The sequence below is a fragment of the Leuciscus leuciscus genome, assembly GCF_965113295.1.
Source record: "Leuciscus leuciscus genome assembly, chromosome: 17".
Lineage (NCBI taxonomy): Eukaryota > Metazoa > Chordata > Actinopteri > Cypriniformes > Leuciscidae > Leuciscus > Leuciscus leuciscus.
The window spans coordinates 40362404-40378294 of NC_138741.1; the positions used below are offsets into that span (position 1 = coordinate 40362404).

The 15891-nt window shown below is 44.9% G+C and overlaps 1 protein-coding gene across 4 annotated transcripts in view; it reads right to left on the reverse strand.

Annotated features, from left to right (window-relative positions):
* Window positions 1-1739: 1739 nt before the first annotated feature.
* Window positions 1740-15891, reverse strand: part of unc79 (unc-79 homolog, NALCN channel complex subunit) — a 77668-nt gene continuing 63516 nt past the window's right edge. For all 4 annotated transcript variants that reach the window (XM_082143383.1, XM_082143381.1, XM_082143382.1 and 1 more), the window contains 14 exons: window positions 14399-14511; window positions 14199-14284; window positions 13163-13336; window positions 13019-13087; window positions 12800-12910; window positions 11419-11523; window positions 10916-10993; window positions 10750-10839; window positions 6965-7140; window positions 6406-6589; window positions 6069-6269; window positions 4460-4537; window positions 4290-4331; window positions 1740-2178 (listed from right to left, as the gene is read on the reverse strand). In XM_082143383.1, coding sequence (XP_081999509.1) covers window positions 1990-2178; window positions 4290-4331; window positions 4460-4537; window positions 6069-6269; window positions 6406-6589; window positions 6965-7140; window positions 10750-10839; window positions 10916-10993; window positions 11419-11523; window positions 12800-12910; window positions 13019-13087; window positions 13163-13336; window positions 14199-14284; window positions 14399-14511 — 1696 coding nt within the window. In that variant the 3' untranslated portion in view covers window positions 1740-1989. The remainder of the gene's footprint in view (window positions 2179-4289; window positions 4332-4459; window positions 4538-6068; window positions 6270-6405; window positions 6590-6964; window positions 7141-10749; window positions 10840-10915; window positions 10994-11418; window positions 11524-12799; window positions 12911-13018; window positions 13088-13162; window positions 13337-14198; window positions 14285-14398; window positions 14512-15891) is intronic.

Consider the following 15891-nt stretch of genomic DNA (forward strand, 5'->3'; position numbering starts at 1 on the left):
GGAGAGTTATCCTGCTGAGGCCTCAACGCAAATAGCCTTCCAGGTAGAGCTTGAGAAGCGGTCCCTCCCTCTCTGAGGAGGGGTTTTCAGGCCCCTCGCTCCCTGAGCTCTAGTGGTAGTCGAGCTAGCCGTCCTAACTATATGTGTTAGGCCTCCTCTTCATCGAGAGTCATCCTGCTGAGGCCTCCATATATACAGCTTGGTAGAGCGTGGAAGGGGTTATCATGAGTAGCTCTTAGACCTGTCGCTCCCTGAGCTCTGTGTTGATGTTTTGTGAACTTCAGTGTCCAATAGATCTCTGGTGTGAGTCTGGCAGGCCCCTCTTCCTTTAGAGTCATCCTGCTGTGGCCTCCAGGCAAGCAGCCTGTCAGGTAGAGATGGAGGAGCGGCCTCTCTCTAAAGGAGAGCAGTTAGGCCCCCTCGCTCCCTGAGCGCTGTAGCTGTACTCTAGCATGTGTCAGGCCTCCTCTCCTTAGAGAGTCATCCTGCTGAGGCCTCCATGCAAACAGCTTTGCAGGTAGTAGTACAGAAAAAGGGCCCTCTCGATAACGGAGAGTTGTTTTTAGGTCCTTCTTTGTCTGAGCTCTGCACTATGAACTTTTCACACTATGAGAATAAGCCCTAGAGACCACATTGGTGTAAGTGTGGCAGGCCTCCTCTGCTCTTAGAGCCATCCTGCTGAGGCCTCCGCTTCCCATAGCACTGCGAAGGAGCTATCGTCTCTGGCTAGAGACAGTGGTTGAGTAATGAAAAGCCTAAACAGATTGTTGGCTTCAGCGTTAAGCATGATAGCCTCCCTGGTATGGGGGGTTGACACCGGTCCCCCGTAAGTAGCAAGCTAGGGCCCATAGGCTCTGGGCCGAAGTCCCTTAAAGGAACCCCCCTCTAAAGTTGGGCTGTGGTATCCATGCCCTTGAGCTGGCTCTGGGTCAAGACCTTTGTGTGAAGCACAAAGTTACTTCCTCGCTTAGCATGAAGCTCGGGCAGTGGCCGTAGGGAGTAATGCTACTGACAGCCTGACGTGTAAGCAGTAAGGGGTTTTAACTTTGAGGTTAAATGTGTTTGTGCTTGTAATAGCCATAATTGGCAAAGCATCCCCTCAGCATGGCAGCATGGGCAGATCGTTCCCCTAGTGCTCTGACGCAGTGCGAGTTCCCTTTCAAAAGGGAACGTCTCAGGTTACAGTTGTTTTATTGGTCGGGCGTCCTGTATCCACAGTTTTAAGTGTTTTCAGCCATCAATAATTTTATTCTTTATTCAAGAAGTCTTTATTCCCATTCAAGAGTGCGTTTGCAAATATAATCTTTAAGCTAATCAGGTTAAGTGTATTTGGCAGAGGGGGGTCTCGAGGAAGCAGCTTCAACTGGAGCTCAGATATACTGCACTACTAATGCTTGGATGATGAGTCTGGTGTAAGATGCCTGAATTATGTTGGTGGAGTTGGGGAGGTGGAGGGACGCCAGAAAATCTGATGTCAGAGCAAGGTGAGCGTCTGCTTATATAATCCCACAGTTAACTGACAGATCGGATGGGTTCACAGTTCACTCCTCCCGAAATTACGCTTGTGAACTTTACTTACATTAGTCGCACACGTGATACTAGTACATCTGAATTTTAAACATGTTTAGTCAGTTTTGAATGCTTCAGATTTATTTTCTCATCACAAACTGTTTGAAGCATTTGATCAAGTAAAAGAATACTTGTGTTTCAGTTTAACACAAAGACAAAATTCAAGGTAATGTATTTAAAAAACTCTTGAATTGTTTATTTTGGTTTGAAATATGCATACTATTGATAATGCGAAAAACTCTTCCTGCTTATCACAGACTAACATTCTTCTCTATACATGATTTCTGTAATGCATCTGATAAAGAGCAGTATGCAGTCACACACACATGATGAAGAGCAGTATGCAGTCACACACACACCCGGAAGACCACTGCGTTCAGTGAACGTTGAGCTGAAGCTCATGATGAAACACACAACAGGTCACATGGGGTAAAACTGGGACGCCGCCTCCGACGACTGGATCTCCACCTGGGCCATTTTAAACTGCGTGCACTGAAGCCACTTGCGCAGAGCGAGAGGAAAGGATCCGGGTCCGGGGTTCTGGAGACACTGGTGGTTCACCCGGTTCTGAATGGCTTGCAGACGCAGCTGGAGACCCGCGGACAGATGCTGTAGACACACGGAGCGGTTAGTGTCTAAAGGTCATGATACACAGGTCAACGTTTTGAGCAATGTTGCCGTTAACAGGCAACCAGGAGAGATACAGGGCCCATGACCGATCTTAAGTATCCAGATAGAAATTCGTTGCCCATTCTCAACGGGAAAGTGCCCGAGCAACATTGTTCAAAAAAGTTGCCCTGTGTATCATCACCTTCAGGGTGTGCTCACACTAGAGCCCTGGAGCGGTTGTCGCATCAAGCGTGCCGCTCAAGTCCTGAATAGTGACTGGTCCCCTGGTGGCTGGTCCCAGTATAGCTCATAAACCCAGAGTCTCGATCGCCCCCCGGTGGCTGGTCCGAGTATCGCTCATAGACCCAGTCTCGATCGCCCCCCGGTGGCTGGTCCCAGTATAGCTCATAAACCCAGAGTCTCGATCGCCCCCCGTTGGCTGGTCCCAGTATAGCTCATAAACCCAGAGTCTCGATCGCCCCCCGGTGGCTGGTCCCAGTATAGCTCACAAACCCATAGTCTCGATCACCCCATGGTGGCTGGTCCAAGTGTCGTTCATAAACCCAGAGTCTCGATCGCCCCCCGGTGGCTGGTCCGAGTATCGCTCATAGACCCAGAGTCTCGATCGCCCCCTGGTGGCTGGTCCAAGTATAGCTCATAAACCCAGAGTCTCGATCGCCCCCCGGTGGCTGGTCCGAGTATCGCTCATAGACCCAGTCTCGATCGCCCCCCGGTGGCTGGTCCCAGTATAGCTCATAAACCCAGAGTCTCGATCGCCCCCCGTTGGCTGGTCCCAGTATAGCTCATAAACCCAGAGTCTCGATCGCCCCCCGGTGGCTGGTCCCAGTATAGCTCATATAAACCCAGAGTCTCGATCGCCCCCCGGTGGCTGGTCCCAGTATAGCTCATAAACCCAGAGTCTCGATCGCCCCCCCGGTGGCTAGTCCCAGTATAGCTCATAAACCCAGAGTCTCGATCGCCCCCCGGTGGTTGGTCCGAGTATCGCTCATAGACCCAAACTCCCCATGTAGTCTAATGGGACGCGATGGAAACTAAACAATCATATTACACTTCAAATCATTTTTTTCCAAAGATGTTTACTATCATTTTAGGTCGTTTTTATCACGCTGATGTAAGTTTAAATGTCAGTTTTTTAAAATAAGTCTGGTCTTAGTTAGTTATTTGATGCTATAAAAATGGAGGTGTGACGTCATGATTGACAGCTGGGATTGACAGCTTCTCTAAACGAAGTCACTGAGGCACCAACAGACTTTTTGGGGGATTTTCAGATTGGAGCTTCAGTTTTAATTTCTTCATGTCCATAATGGTTTATTTCACACTGACATAATGAGTTGTACTGCATAAACTGTACTAACGGTTTCTGCGGGAGTGTGTGTGTGTGTGTGTGTGTGAGCGGGACCTTGATATCGCGGCTACACTTCACGTTCACTACTGCGCAGAATCAGGTTCCAAATCAGCACAATATGTCAGCGCCATATTCGGATTTGGCGGCTTCACTTTTCACCAATGGAAGAGAGTGAAGGGGCGTCGTCCATCTTTTTTAGTCTATGGCCTGCACTCACATCACACTCAACATTCAGCGCCGGAGCTCGCGACCGTCATTCACCTTGCAACCTTTTGTTTTGAAGAAAAGTTATTTTGCCAATAGACTGCCTAATAGATTTATCGTTTATGCCGCGCAGTGATGTTCGCTTGATTGAGCTGCACGTATCAGGAGATTATTGCGGAGGCAGCTGACGCTGACGCAGGAGTTTGCAGCTTTTACTCGCAAACTACAATTCCTGTTCATCAATTAGTTGAGAATCAGACCCATTATAAACCTGAATATACTCGATTACATTAAATTAATTAAAAAGTGTACTTTCCGAGTAGTAATATAAGATGTCTGTTGTCGTAATGATGACAGTAGTAGCTGTTCTGTGCTCCGGCGCGGTTAGCGATCACACTAGCCAGATGAACTAGACTTTGGGGTCAAACGCTCTCGGCTCGGTTCAGTGTGAGACACCCTAACAGGGAGATTTTGAAAGTTTACTCTAGAAAGAAAGCAAGAATCACTGCCTGACTTGATAATCAATATGAGGAACACTTACATTTAAATTCGACTGGATCATTGGCAGCCACATGGGAATCAGCTAAACAGAGTGAAGAAGACAATAAATATAATAAACACCTTAGACTGCATAATGTAGAAGTGCAAATACAGTTTCAAACACTACAGACCCAATCAGTTTGAGCATGTGTGGTAATAAATCCCTCTTACTTTGACAAAGATGGTTGAGTTGCACTCCTGCAAGGCCTCCATTAGACTGATGACATGCAAACACACCATCTCTACCATCTGAAACACACACGAACACCTGCCGCGTCACACTTCTGTCAGTTATGATGGGTCATGATCAGGGTTTGAAATTAACTTTTTCATTCACTGGCCAATTTGGCTACTAAATTTTAAGTTACCAGCCATTCAGAATTTCTACTAGCCAAAAAAAAGAAAAAAGGAAATGAACTAGATTAACTACGTCACAACATATATATAAAATCAAACAAAATCCTGCCATCCAGCATCTCCTCCCTTCCTCTTTCATCTTCATCCTTTTCACCAAAAATATGTTATAGGTGGACAGATCAATACAGTACAAAGAACATAAAAAAAATGCAGGATGTTGGAAAATAATAATGTTTTTTCTGCTAACCCCCTGAGGTCGGCTGCCGCACCGGCGCGGCAAACTCGCTTTTTTTCTTATCAGTTGAAAAGACACTCAAAATACTCTATTGATTATGAACTGTAACTCAGCGAATACTCAGTCAAACAGGCACAAGAGATATGTCTTTATAAAACTTGAATTCTCTTTTAAATGAAGTAATTTATATAAAAAACAAATATTCTCAGTTTATGTAATCTGTATGAACAGAGAGAGATGTCAGTCGTTGTCATTTCAGCTCATTAAGTGTTAATGTGAACACGCCCACGGAGAGCGCGCGCTATTCAAACGCAAATGATCTGAGGTAATCCATGCAAATGTGTCAACGCCCACATCAGCTGGATAAAATACTTCAAGTTTAATCAAATTCCTGTACTTTAGGTCATCTTGCGACACTGTGAGGAATAATCCTGGGAAATTTACCTCAGAAGTGCTGGTTTAGTTTAGTTTCGAGGAGCAACAGATCCAGCTGAGGATTGTGAATAGTAAGTTCTTTATTCTTACGTTTTTTGTTCTAATCGCGATATGGAATAGTGTCTGCAAACCGCAAAAAGTTTCTCAAAAATGCAAACATGTTGCTCACATATTATGGTAGCCCTGTTTGTGCTAAATAGAGTGTAATTACACCTTTGCCATTAATATGTTTATAAGCAGCTGAAAAAAGCACAAATGTCAGGGCATGTCAAAACATCTCAAGGACCCCAAAAACACCTTAGGCCCCAGAGAGTTAAGGCCTTTAATGGTTTTTCTACTTCACTATCGCTTCAATGCAAATGAACAAGCGCGTTGTTATTTGTTGCGTAGTGACGTGTGTGTTCAAGAACGCCAGATATGACCAGATTCTGCTTAATACACTGTATTTAATATATCATGATGTCTCAAGAGTATTTGCGCTAAATCTGTGCAGATTTGTCTTACATGAACTTCCCCAGCAAAGTGAGTAAATATAATAACGCCAAACTGGCCTGTGATTTGACAGCGTTACCCGCCACTGTTGATTTTACCCGCATTTGGCGGGTGTTAATTTCAAACCCTGGTCATGATTGATTGTCTTTGCTCATTAGCATGCAGTCTAGAATTAATTGCAAATAGGAGTAATTTTATATCTAATAGTGTCGTATCAAGCCCATTGTACAGATGGTGTGTGTGTGTGAGAGAGAATCGTACCACTCTGTTGTGAGCCATGAGCTGGAGGATGCTGGGAGTCACGCGGCTCCAGAACTCCAGGCCCGTCAGGATGGCCCCCGAGCAGAACTCGTTCTGGTTCTGGTTCTGGCTGGACGGGACGGCCGCCTGCTCGCAGTAGATGGTCCACAGCTGGGCGAACATGAAGGCGTGGAACAGCGAACACATGTGCAGCACTGACGTCTGCACACACACACACACACACACACACACACACACACACACACACACACACACACACACACACACACACACACACACAGAAGAGCTTCAGACTCACAGACCTGCAGATCCCGCAGCTCAACGATCCGCTTCATACCTTGGATTGCTCCGGGAACCCGATCAGGATGACGATCAGATGGTCCGCGATGTGAGACCCAGCGTCCAGAGGGATGGGCATGCAGCATGAGGAGCCCTGCTGCAAAGCACTGTGGGTAAGAGAGCCCAGCAGCAGCCAGGACAGCTGACGGATGTGCGACACACACTCGATGAACTCTTTGGGTCTAAGGAAGCAGAAGAACAGAGTAAAGAGATGCCGATGCAAACACACACACACACACACACACACACACACACACACTCACGTCTGGTTAACACTAACCCTACCACTAAACCTATCCATCAGACACTACTTTCTGCATTTTACATTTTCAAAAAAAACACTTTTTTTATTTTTTATTAATCTTTTTTTTCAGCAAAATCATTAATCAGTTTATTAATCAATTTAATATTAATCAGCAAATAGTCCTCATGAAGTAGGGAATCTCAAGTTTTACTATCCTTGTGGGGACATTTGGTCCTCACAAGTACAGCTAAACATGCCCACACACACACACACACACACACACACACACACACACACACACACACAGGTTTACCCCTGCTGCATAGCAGAGGGTGGGTGGTAAAGCCAGGGCAAGTAGCGAGTCACTGCTTTGTTGTCTCTGTGGTTTCCTTTGCTGATCTCCATCGCCGTGATCTGAGCCAGACCGACCTTCAGATTCCCACCAAACGTGTCCTCGTGCAGCGGCTGACAGCAGGCCTTCATGTGGCTCTGAGACACACACACACACACACACACACACACACACACACACACACACACACATCATGCTTTCAGCATTTTACATTCAGGCAGTGGCACACACTTTTATCCCAGGAGATCTGAGACTTCTCACTAGCAGTTTTCCAGTGGAAAGCCTCGGCTGTGGAGGGGTTCGGTTTGTGAGACACATCTCTCTTTTCTCAACATCAACTTGATGTTCTTCCAATCGGTCTGAAAACTTGTGTTCTGAAGAACTGAGAAGCAGTTTTTCATTTGCACACAGTCCAAACGTTTCCCATCAGCAATCACAAAACTACATAAAGGTTTACTTTGAATAAAGATTTAAAACTCAAAAGAGTTTAACTTGGATATTCTATAAGCTTTTCACTTGTATTTTTCAGTGTGTTGTAGCCGTTAAAATCTAAATTTGTTTATATTTACAAAATACACTTAAGTTGGTTTCACACTGTGGTTTCCTCAGGAACAGACTGAAGACTCTGATTATATATACAAACTCAAACTTTAATAATAGTACTCTGGAACAAGCTGAAAGGATAGTGGCAGCAGTTCAGGGGCCCAGGGCGAAGCCAGCGGCTCGGGAGACCAGGGTGGAGCAGATGATGGGAGGAGCCAAGGAGGAGGAGGACAAGGACTTAAAGCAGGAGGAGCAAGGTGGGACCCAGGCAGGTAGCCCCTGGTTGAGCCGATGGAGGGAGGAGCCATGGTGGAGCCGATGGAGGGAGGAGAAGCCATGGTGGAGCCGATGGAGGGAGGAGAAGCCATGGTGGAGCCGATGGAGGGAGGAGAAGCCATGGTGGAGCCGATGGAGGGAGGAGCCATGGTGGAGAAAGGGCTGATTACTCCAGGGGGCCGTCTGACGGAGGCGGAGCAGCTGGAAGAGGAGACCAGGGTGTAGAAGGAGAGCCGACGAGCCAATGCGATGCTGAGGATCTGGAGGGACATGGCGATGACAACGGCTCTGGCGATCCAGAGGGCCATGGTGGAGTCGGAGAGACAGGGGACCACAGTGGAGCTGGAGGGAGTGAGAAGTCCAACGGAGCCAGGGGGACGAAGGGACGAGGCGAAGCCGGAGGAGTGTAGTCCTGAGGCGAGGGCAGGTCGACGAACGACCAAGGTGGAGCCAGAGGGATGAGGGAGCCTGGACTGATGGGCCACGGTGGAGATGAGGGAGGTGGGAGCCAAGGTGGAGTTAATGGACCGACGGGCCGAGGTGGAGACCGGGGATCCACCGACCATGATGGAGCTGGAGACTGGCAGACCCGCAGCAAGCCCACATCACTGATGGTGGAATGAGGCTGAGCTGAGGGGCTGATAGGAAGCAGCAGAGGCGGTGATGAGGAATAGATGATGATGATGATGGGACAGGGCTCGCAAAATTTCAAAATCGCTGGTAGCCCTCCGGGCAGGCACTCTTCAGATTTTGGTAGCCCGAAATGAATTTTACTAGCCCAGATAAAAAGACAATTTTCAATGTAGAAAATTGGTTTTGAGTCAAAACAATGAATCACAAAACAAAATATCAACAAATATGCATCTGGTTCTAACTGAACTGAAATGTGTGTGACAAGTATGGAACATGAATCAGTCATGTCTGTGGCTCAGCCCCCAATGAGGGTATGATCTTTTTTTTTTTTAAAGTAACACTTTAGTTTAGGGTATAATACTCACTCATACTCAGTCAGGGTGGTTCGGGGGCACCCCGAGAAAATTTTGATTTCTCTGATCTACATATGTGCATTTTAAGATGTTTTGAAGGCCAAAAAAAATGGATAACAATAGCTTTAAAACCATGTAAGTGGGCAGCTGATTATTTTTCTCTCCTCATCAGCGTCACACTCCTATTCTCTTTGTCTTCCCCTCCTAAAGCTGAGCTTTGACTGATATAGGCTTTTCATTTTTGTCTGTCAGTGAAGTAAACATAGGGTCATCTGATAGGTTGATTTATGAATCATTTTCTCAGACACATTAATTTACTGAAAGCTACTAGGAAAGCTAGGTAGCCTAAGTTTATTAAATTCATTCACAGTATGTACACATTCATTATTGATCTTATTCCTAATACAGGGCCGTAGACAGGGCTTTATAATCAAAGAGGTCCTACATTTAAGGTTATTAGTGGGTTAAATTTTGTTTTGTTTTTCTGATATGTCCATTTCAAGACATTTTAAGGCCAAAAAAGGATAAGAAATAGCTTTAAAACAACGTCAGTGGGCAGTAGATTATTTGTCAATAATCTACTTTTTTTTTTTTTAAATCAAGACTTAAAACGCATCTTTTTAAAATGGCTTTTAGTACCCAGTAGTATGGTGGCACTTTTATACTTTTATATTTATTTTCATTTTTTACTTTAGTTTTTTATTCTCTTATCTATTACTGTACTTGTTCTTCGGTGTGTTGTTTTACATTGTTGTTTAATCTGTTGTAAAGCACCTTGGTTCACCTATCGGTCGATGGAAGGTGCTATATAAATAAAGTACATTACATTACAATACCTGCTCTCACTTATCCATCACTCTTTCTTTTTCTCTCAGTCTCCTCATCTTGCCCTGTCTCTTCCCCTCCTAAAGCTGAACTTAATTTACTGAAGGCTACAAATTGTATATTAATTCTCAACATGTACACATTCATTATTAATCTTGTGCCCAACATGAAAACGGCTTTGTTAATGCTCTGTTAATGTCCCCTCAGAATGACAGCAAACTAATTATTAGTCACGTTACATAGGCCTATTTTCAGTTCAAAATGGCGAAATTCGACAAAAGTATATTCGATTGTCTGATCATTTTTGTCATTCGTTTCACATTTATGACCTAAAAAAAACTGTCAAATATGAAATGTTTAGTTTAGCTACTTACATCTTATCTCGCACTTGACCGTAAACTGAAGCGAGTCGCTCTCTGCTCAAATTCGCGCTCAGAAGCTTCTGTGTATATAAAGCCCGCCTACTTTGATTTGATTGGTCATCTCAAATATTCTGACATTGACAGACCAATGAGACTCAGATGAACACACGAACACACACACCCTGTCCTCTGTTTCTGACGTGTGCTCTGCTCGGCGCTGCTGCGTATTGAAGATGAAGAACGCGCTGAATCTGATTATAACAAGACTGAAGCGAACAGTATTTCAGATAGCCCGTCGGGCAGGCCGGTTATGCATTTTGGTAGCCCGAATGGAAAACAATATAGCCCCGGGACGTCGGGCAGGCGATTTTGCGAGCCCTGTGGGAGGAGGTGGGAGAGGGAGGCTGAGTAGGAGTTTGGAGCTGACAGACAGTTCTGGGCAGACAGATGAAACATGTGATGGAGGAAAACAGGGTATTTCAGGGTATTTTGGACGAGGACAGGGACGGGAGACTCAGGCGCAGCGGCGGCCATCTTAGCTGAGGGCTCAGAGGCGGCGACTATTTTGGCAGAGGACTCAGGTGACTGACGAGAGAGAGCGAAGGCATAACGCTCTGTTTGAACTGAATTCACTTCTCACTGAAGCTGCAAACGCACATCATACACATTTCACAATGTCAAGCTGCTTTATGAATTACATCATGATTCAGTCCATTACGACAGTGAATGTTTGAGCGCTTGTGTAGAGGAATACCTTTAATTTAGTCAGCGTGTGCATGTCTGCGATGAAGTCCAGCAACTCGCTCAGATACTGCCTCAAACACTCCATGGCCGCGGTCGTACACTGCGGGACAGACATCCGTCACTAACACACACACACACACACACACATAGCAGATGTGATGAGAGACGAGGCTCACCCCGGGCAGAGCGGTGATCATGTGCTTCTGGAGGATGGTGGACTCAGCCAGCCTCGTCCCGATGTCTGAACACACAAACTGAGGACAGCAGAGGAAATTACTGACTCTCTCACACTGATCTCATGAGCCTGTTTATTTCTAATTTCTTTATTAGATTTTTCTGCAGGGAACATCAAATCAACAGATAATAACACTGATTTGATGAAATTATCTTTCCACACTGTTCATACCACAATATGAACCTCCCTCAAATAAACAACCTACAGCTTCCAATAAGGAAAGAAAAGAAAAACAACAACGCAATACTGATATCTAGCAACAGAAAACTAGATATGCGCCCAAATGGCTTCATGGTTGTTTGCTCTACTGTGAGACGGGATTGATCTGAATAATGTCGTGTCTTCTGTAGAGCTGCTTATTGCTGAAATTGAATTCATTTCATAGTCGCTGAACTTTCCATGAACCTGTGCAGTGAATGGAGCTGTGACAGACGGGGGCTGTACCTGCACCAGCAGCAGAAGGTTCGTATCGGGAATAGAGGACTTGAACTTCAGAGCCTGAAGCAGCTCCAGGACCACGATACGCGACATGTAGAACTTGTCTCTTTCCTGCAGCAAACGGGGGAAAATATCATTTTCAAAAACAATTCAATTCAAATTTATTTATATAGCGCTTTTCACAGTACACATCGTTTCAAAACAGCTTTACAGAAAATGCATGAGTCCACATTACAGATTAGAGTGATCTGTTATCAGAGGAGACTGTCTTAGTTATGTTTCCAGAAATGTACATATACAAAAATCACAGCTAAAAATGTAATAATTTAAGACAGAAACAATGAGCTCATTGAAGTAATGAATACATGTTTGTTAACAAATGATTATGACAGAAAATTGTAGCATTGGTGCAACAAGCGATTGTAAAATCTCTTTGGGCCAGTTGTTCAAAAAGTTTAATCTGGATCAAAATTATCTGGATTTGGAAATCCCATGTTTTGCTATCCAGGATCAGGTAATCCATCTTACTTTTTTTTGCCAGTTTTTCAAAGCAAAATTGGATTGGATCACTCTGATCTGGATGTAAACTTTTTCCGATGACCAAATCTGGATTACTGGTGCTCTACGGAACCCCCAAAGGGACATGGTCATGTAAAAAATATGAGATAGGGAAAAAAAATATTTCAATGCTTTTGCGTTCTCTTAGAAAAGTTTTGTATAGCGTTCACCAAAAAAACGTTGTGTTCGCTTGCAAAGATCTTTGGTTCATCTCTTATTATTGTGCCAATGTAGTTTAGAAACAGTGATAAAACACTTTGAATTAAATATAATATTTTTGTTTGATTTTTACAGCTGTTTGGGGATTATTTAATGGCGCCAAAATCTCTTTTTTACTTTACAGTAGGCTACCGACAGGCTTAATATGTAGCCTAATGTCTACTTCTAATAATTTAACAGTTAAGATAATCAAAAGCAAAAGCATATGTGTGTGTGTATATTACATGATACAAATGTTGTATTTTTGACAAATTTTGAAGTTTTACTACATTTTCTTCCTGGAATCCACCTTGAAATCCTACCCCCTGTTGGGATCAGGATAATCTGTTTTTTTGGATCAAAGTTATCCAAATCCTACTGACAAGTTTTGAACAACACAAACTGAAGGTTTGATCCAGATTAAAACTAGGATTGGATTCCGTGATCTAATCTGATTTCAGATTCCTTCTTTCCCTTTTGAACAACCCATTTTCAAGATTTCATCCAATCCGATAACCAAAATCCGATCAGCTTACCTTTGAACAACTGGCCCTGTAGGGCATAACATCATAATAGCAGACATCAGATCCTCTCTTGTGGAATAAACACTGACAAATAAAGGCTTGCTCACCTTGCTGAAGTTTTTGTAGCATAAACCACAGATCTCTACGAGATACGAGAGACTGAACACACCGTACTGGAGAACAAAGCTCAGCAGTTTGGAGAAGGGCTCCAGCAGACTCTGCAGGACGAACGGAGAAGCAGTGAGATTTATGACCGTAACACACTTTCGGTTAATCCGAGGGGAACCTTAAACGACACACAGAGCCACAGAAATGTACGAGCTTACTCTTGTTGCGTTAGTGACAGGAATCTTCAACAAACAGATGATTATCCTCAGGCTTGAGTCCAGCGGACACTTCATAAAGGAGAGGAGAGAAACCGTGAGCACTGTGAGACTGATCATATACGGCTCAGAGAGACTGAAGCGCACCTTGAGCGGCAGCACAGCCGGCAGTTTGGCCAGGAAGGTCTGGAACTGGTTGCAGATGGTGGTCCACAGGTTGCTGGGTGAGTCCATGGGAAGAGTCTCCATGAAGGTGGCGATGTTGTCCAGACAGTGCAGGATAGCGCCGCCTGCTGGCAGAGACTTCTTATTGTTCAGACCCTAGGACGACACCAGCAGCTTTACTGCAGTTAACCAGCAGCCACAATACAGCCATATACAACCATTCACAGCTCATGCACACACTATTAGTGTAAAGCAGAGAGGGTCATATCTTGCACCCAGCGCAATGGGTGCGCTTTCATTTTTGCAAATCATACATTATTACAAGGAAAAATATTACCACACGAGGGAAATCATTGTTGTGTCCATGAAGATGTGAAAAACTAGGCATAAATCTAGCTTACACATTTACCCAAATTATTATACGCCTGTTTAACCGAAGCTAATTTGTGTGTTTCTCCATCCCCAATGTCACTTCTCTGTGTTTTACAGCCCTGACGAGAACGTCAGTCTCCTCGGCTGTGAACCGCTGCTGGCGTGCGTCTGGAAATCCGTCATTATAATAGCAATCCGCCATGGAACAAGCGTGCCTGCTCTTAAAGGGAATGTGAGATGTCGCTCTGATTGGTTTATTTCATGTTACGCCCAAACCACACCTATGAGTAATGAAGCTACTTCAGACCAACACATTTTAGATTTGTGTCGGGCGCAAGAGTCATTTATCCCGCCGGTATAATAGCAACAGTGCCCGAGATCCGCCCACAAAGTTACTTGTGTTTCGCGCTTGATACTTGCGTTTCATATCGTTAAAATAGGGCCCAGAGTCTTAATAATGAAGGTTGTGATGAATGTCCTGGTAATCAAACTCTAATTGAGGAAAGCATGATTCTCTGTTACAAAGGAAAGTAAGAAGGCTTTAAGCAAAGCTTTCCAGACTGTCCTCTGCTGGAAGACGTGAGTGTGTGTGAGTGAGCAGACGTGTGTGTGTGTGTGTGTGTGTGTGTGTGTGTGTGAGACGCACCTCCAGCAGCTGGCTCAGCGCGGCCACAGAGCTCAGCTCATTGAAATCCACCAGAGCCATGGCCAGTGTCCGCAGGAAGCTTCCGTCTGAAACCAGAGAGAACAGTGCCAGTGAGCTTGAGTCTCTCTGTGTGTGTGTGTGTGTGTGTGTGTGTGTGTGTGTGTATGTGTGTGTGTGTGTGTGAGAGCTGTGTCTCAGACCTTTAATGTTGCTCTGGAAGAGCTGTGGTAGGATGCCGTTGGGCGCGAGCTGATGGAGGACGCAGCGCAGGAACTGCTTGGCCACGCCAGCGACGTTCCCGGGAATCAGCATGCTACAAACACACACACACACACACACACCAGTGATGGGAACGCAGGCTCCTTTTATGGAGTTGGATCGTTGGAGCCGGCTCTTTCGGCCCACAAATGTCTCTTCATTTACAGATTTTTACAATCTCTAGGACACATTTCTCAATACTCAGGTCACTTCATCAAACTCTTCATTGGCTGGTCCAGTGGTGTGACATCAGAGGCGGGTGACGTGTTGTCTGTCTCATTATATATTATATATATCACTATGGCAAGCAAACAAAGTTATGGGTTGTGTGTGCATCCCTGCCCTCGCTACATCACACAATCTGTGTGTTGTTTGTTTGTGAGTGGATGTACAGGCAGCGCTCGAGGGTGTGCAGACTATGAACAGCTTTCTCTCAGGCTCGCGTTCCTCACAGTTCGGGTCGATCCAGATCCAGAAATAATAGCCCATCCGCGCATCTCTAGTCCACAGAGCTGCCCTGTGGCGTAGATCAGAACAACTGTTCGTATGTTTTGGACCTCCTAATAAATGGTCACCAGCATCTAAGCAGAGAATGAGCAAATGGATAGTTGATGCTATCTCTCTTGCCTACGAATCGGCCGGACTGCCTACCCCTTTGGTAGTACGGGCCCATTCGACTAGGAGTATAGTGGTCTTAGTGTCAGGAGTCCCACTTCAAGATGTTTGTCACACTAGACAGTCACTGGTCATTATGGTGGTGTGGGTATAGACGTTCCCATAGCGTCAATCGACGCAACGCGATTTCCCTTGAAAGGGAACGCCTCAGTTACGACTGTAACCTCGGTTCCCTGAAGAGGGAACGAGACGTTGCGTCACCATGCCATACTCCCTGCATGCCTGCTGGCGACTGTTTGGCGTTACACTGTTTGGGCAGGCTTTATAGTGTCCTGGTTGGTGACGTCACCCGCCTCTGACGTCGTGTTACACCATTGGACTGATTTAATTTGCACTTCACGACGCAATCAATCAGAGCGTTCCCACAGCATCAATCGATGCACCGTCTCGTTCCCTCTACAGGGAACCGAGGTTACAGTCGTAACCAAGGCGTTTTGGTAGTTTTAGTAAATGTGAAATGAACTGCTGTGAAGCTGAGAGTTAGTAAAGAGAACTGTGTGAAGAGTTTCGAAAAATGTAAAATATTGAGAAAATGATTGTAAAAAACTGCTTATTATTCAATGTAGTTGTATAATACTAAACCTTTCCAGAATACCTTAGTTTTACATTATTTTATATAAAATCTTTAATATTGGAAAAAAAACCCATTATTACAGATAATATAGCAACAGTCAGTACAAAAGTCATCCTTTTACTCGTAGCAATTAGTCGTAATAATTCACAAAAACAAAAAGAGAAATCAGCTCTCAGACAGGAGCCG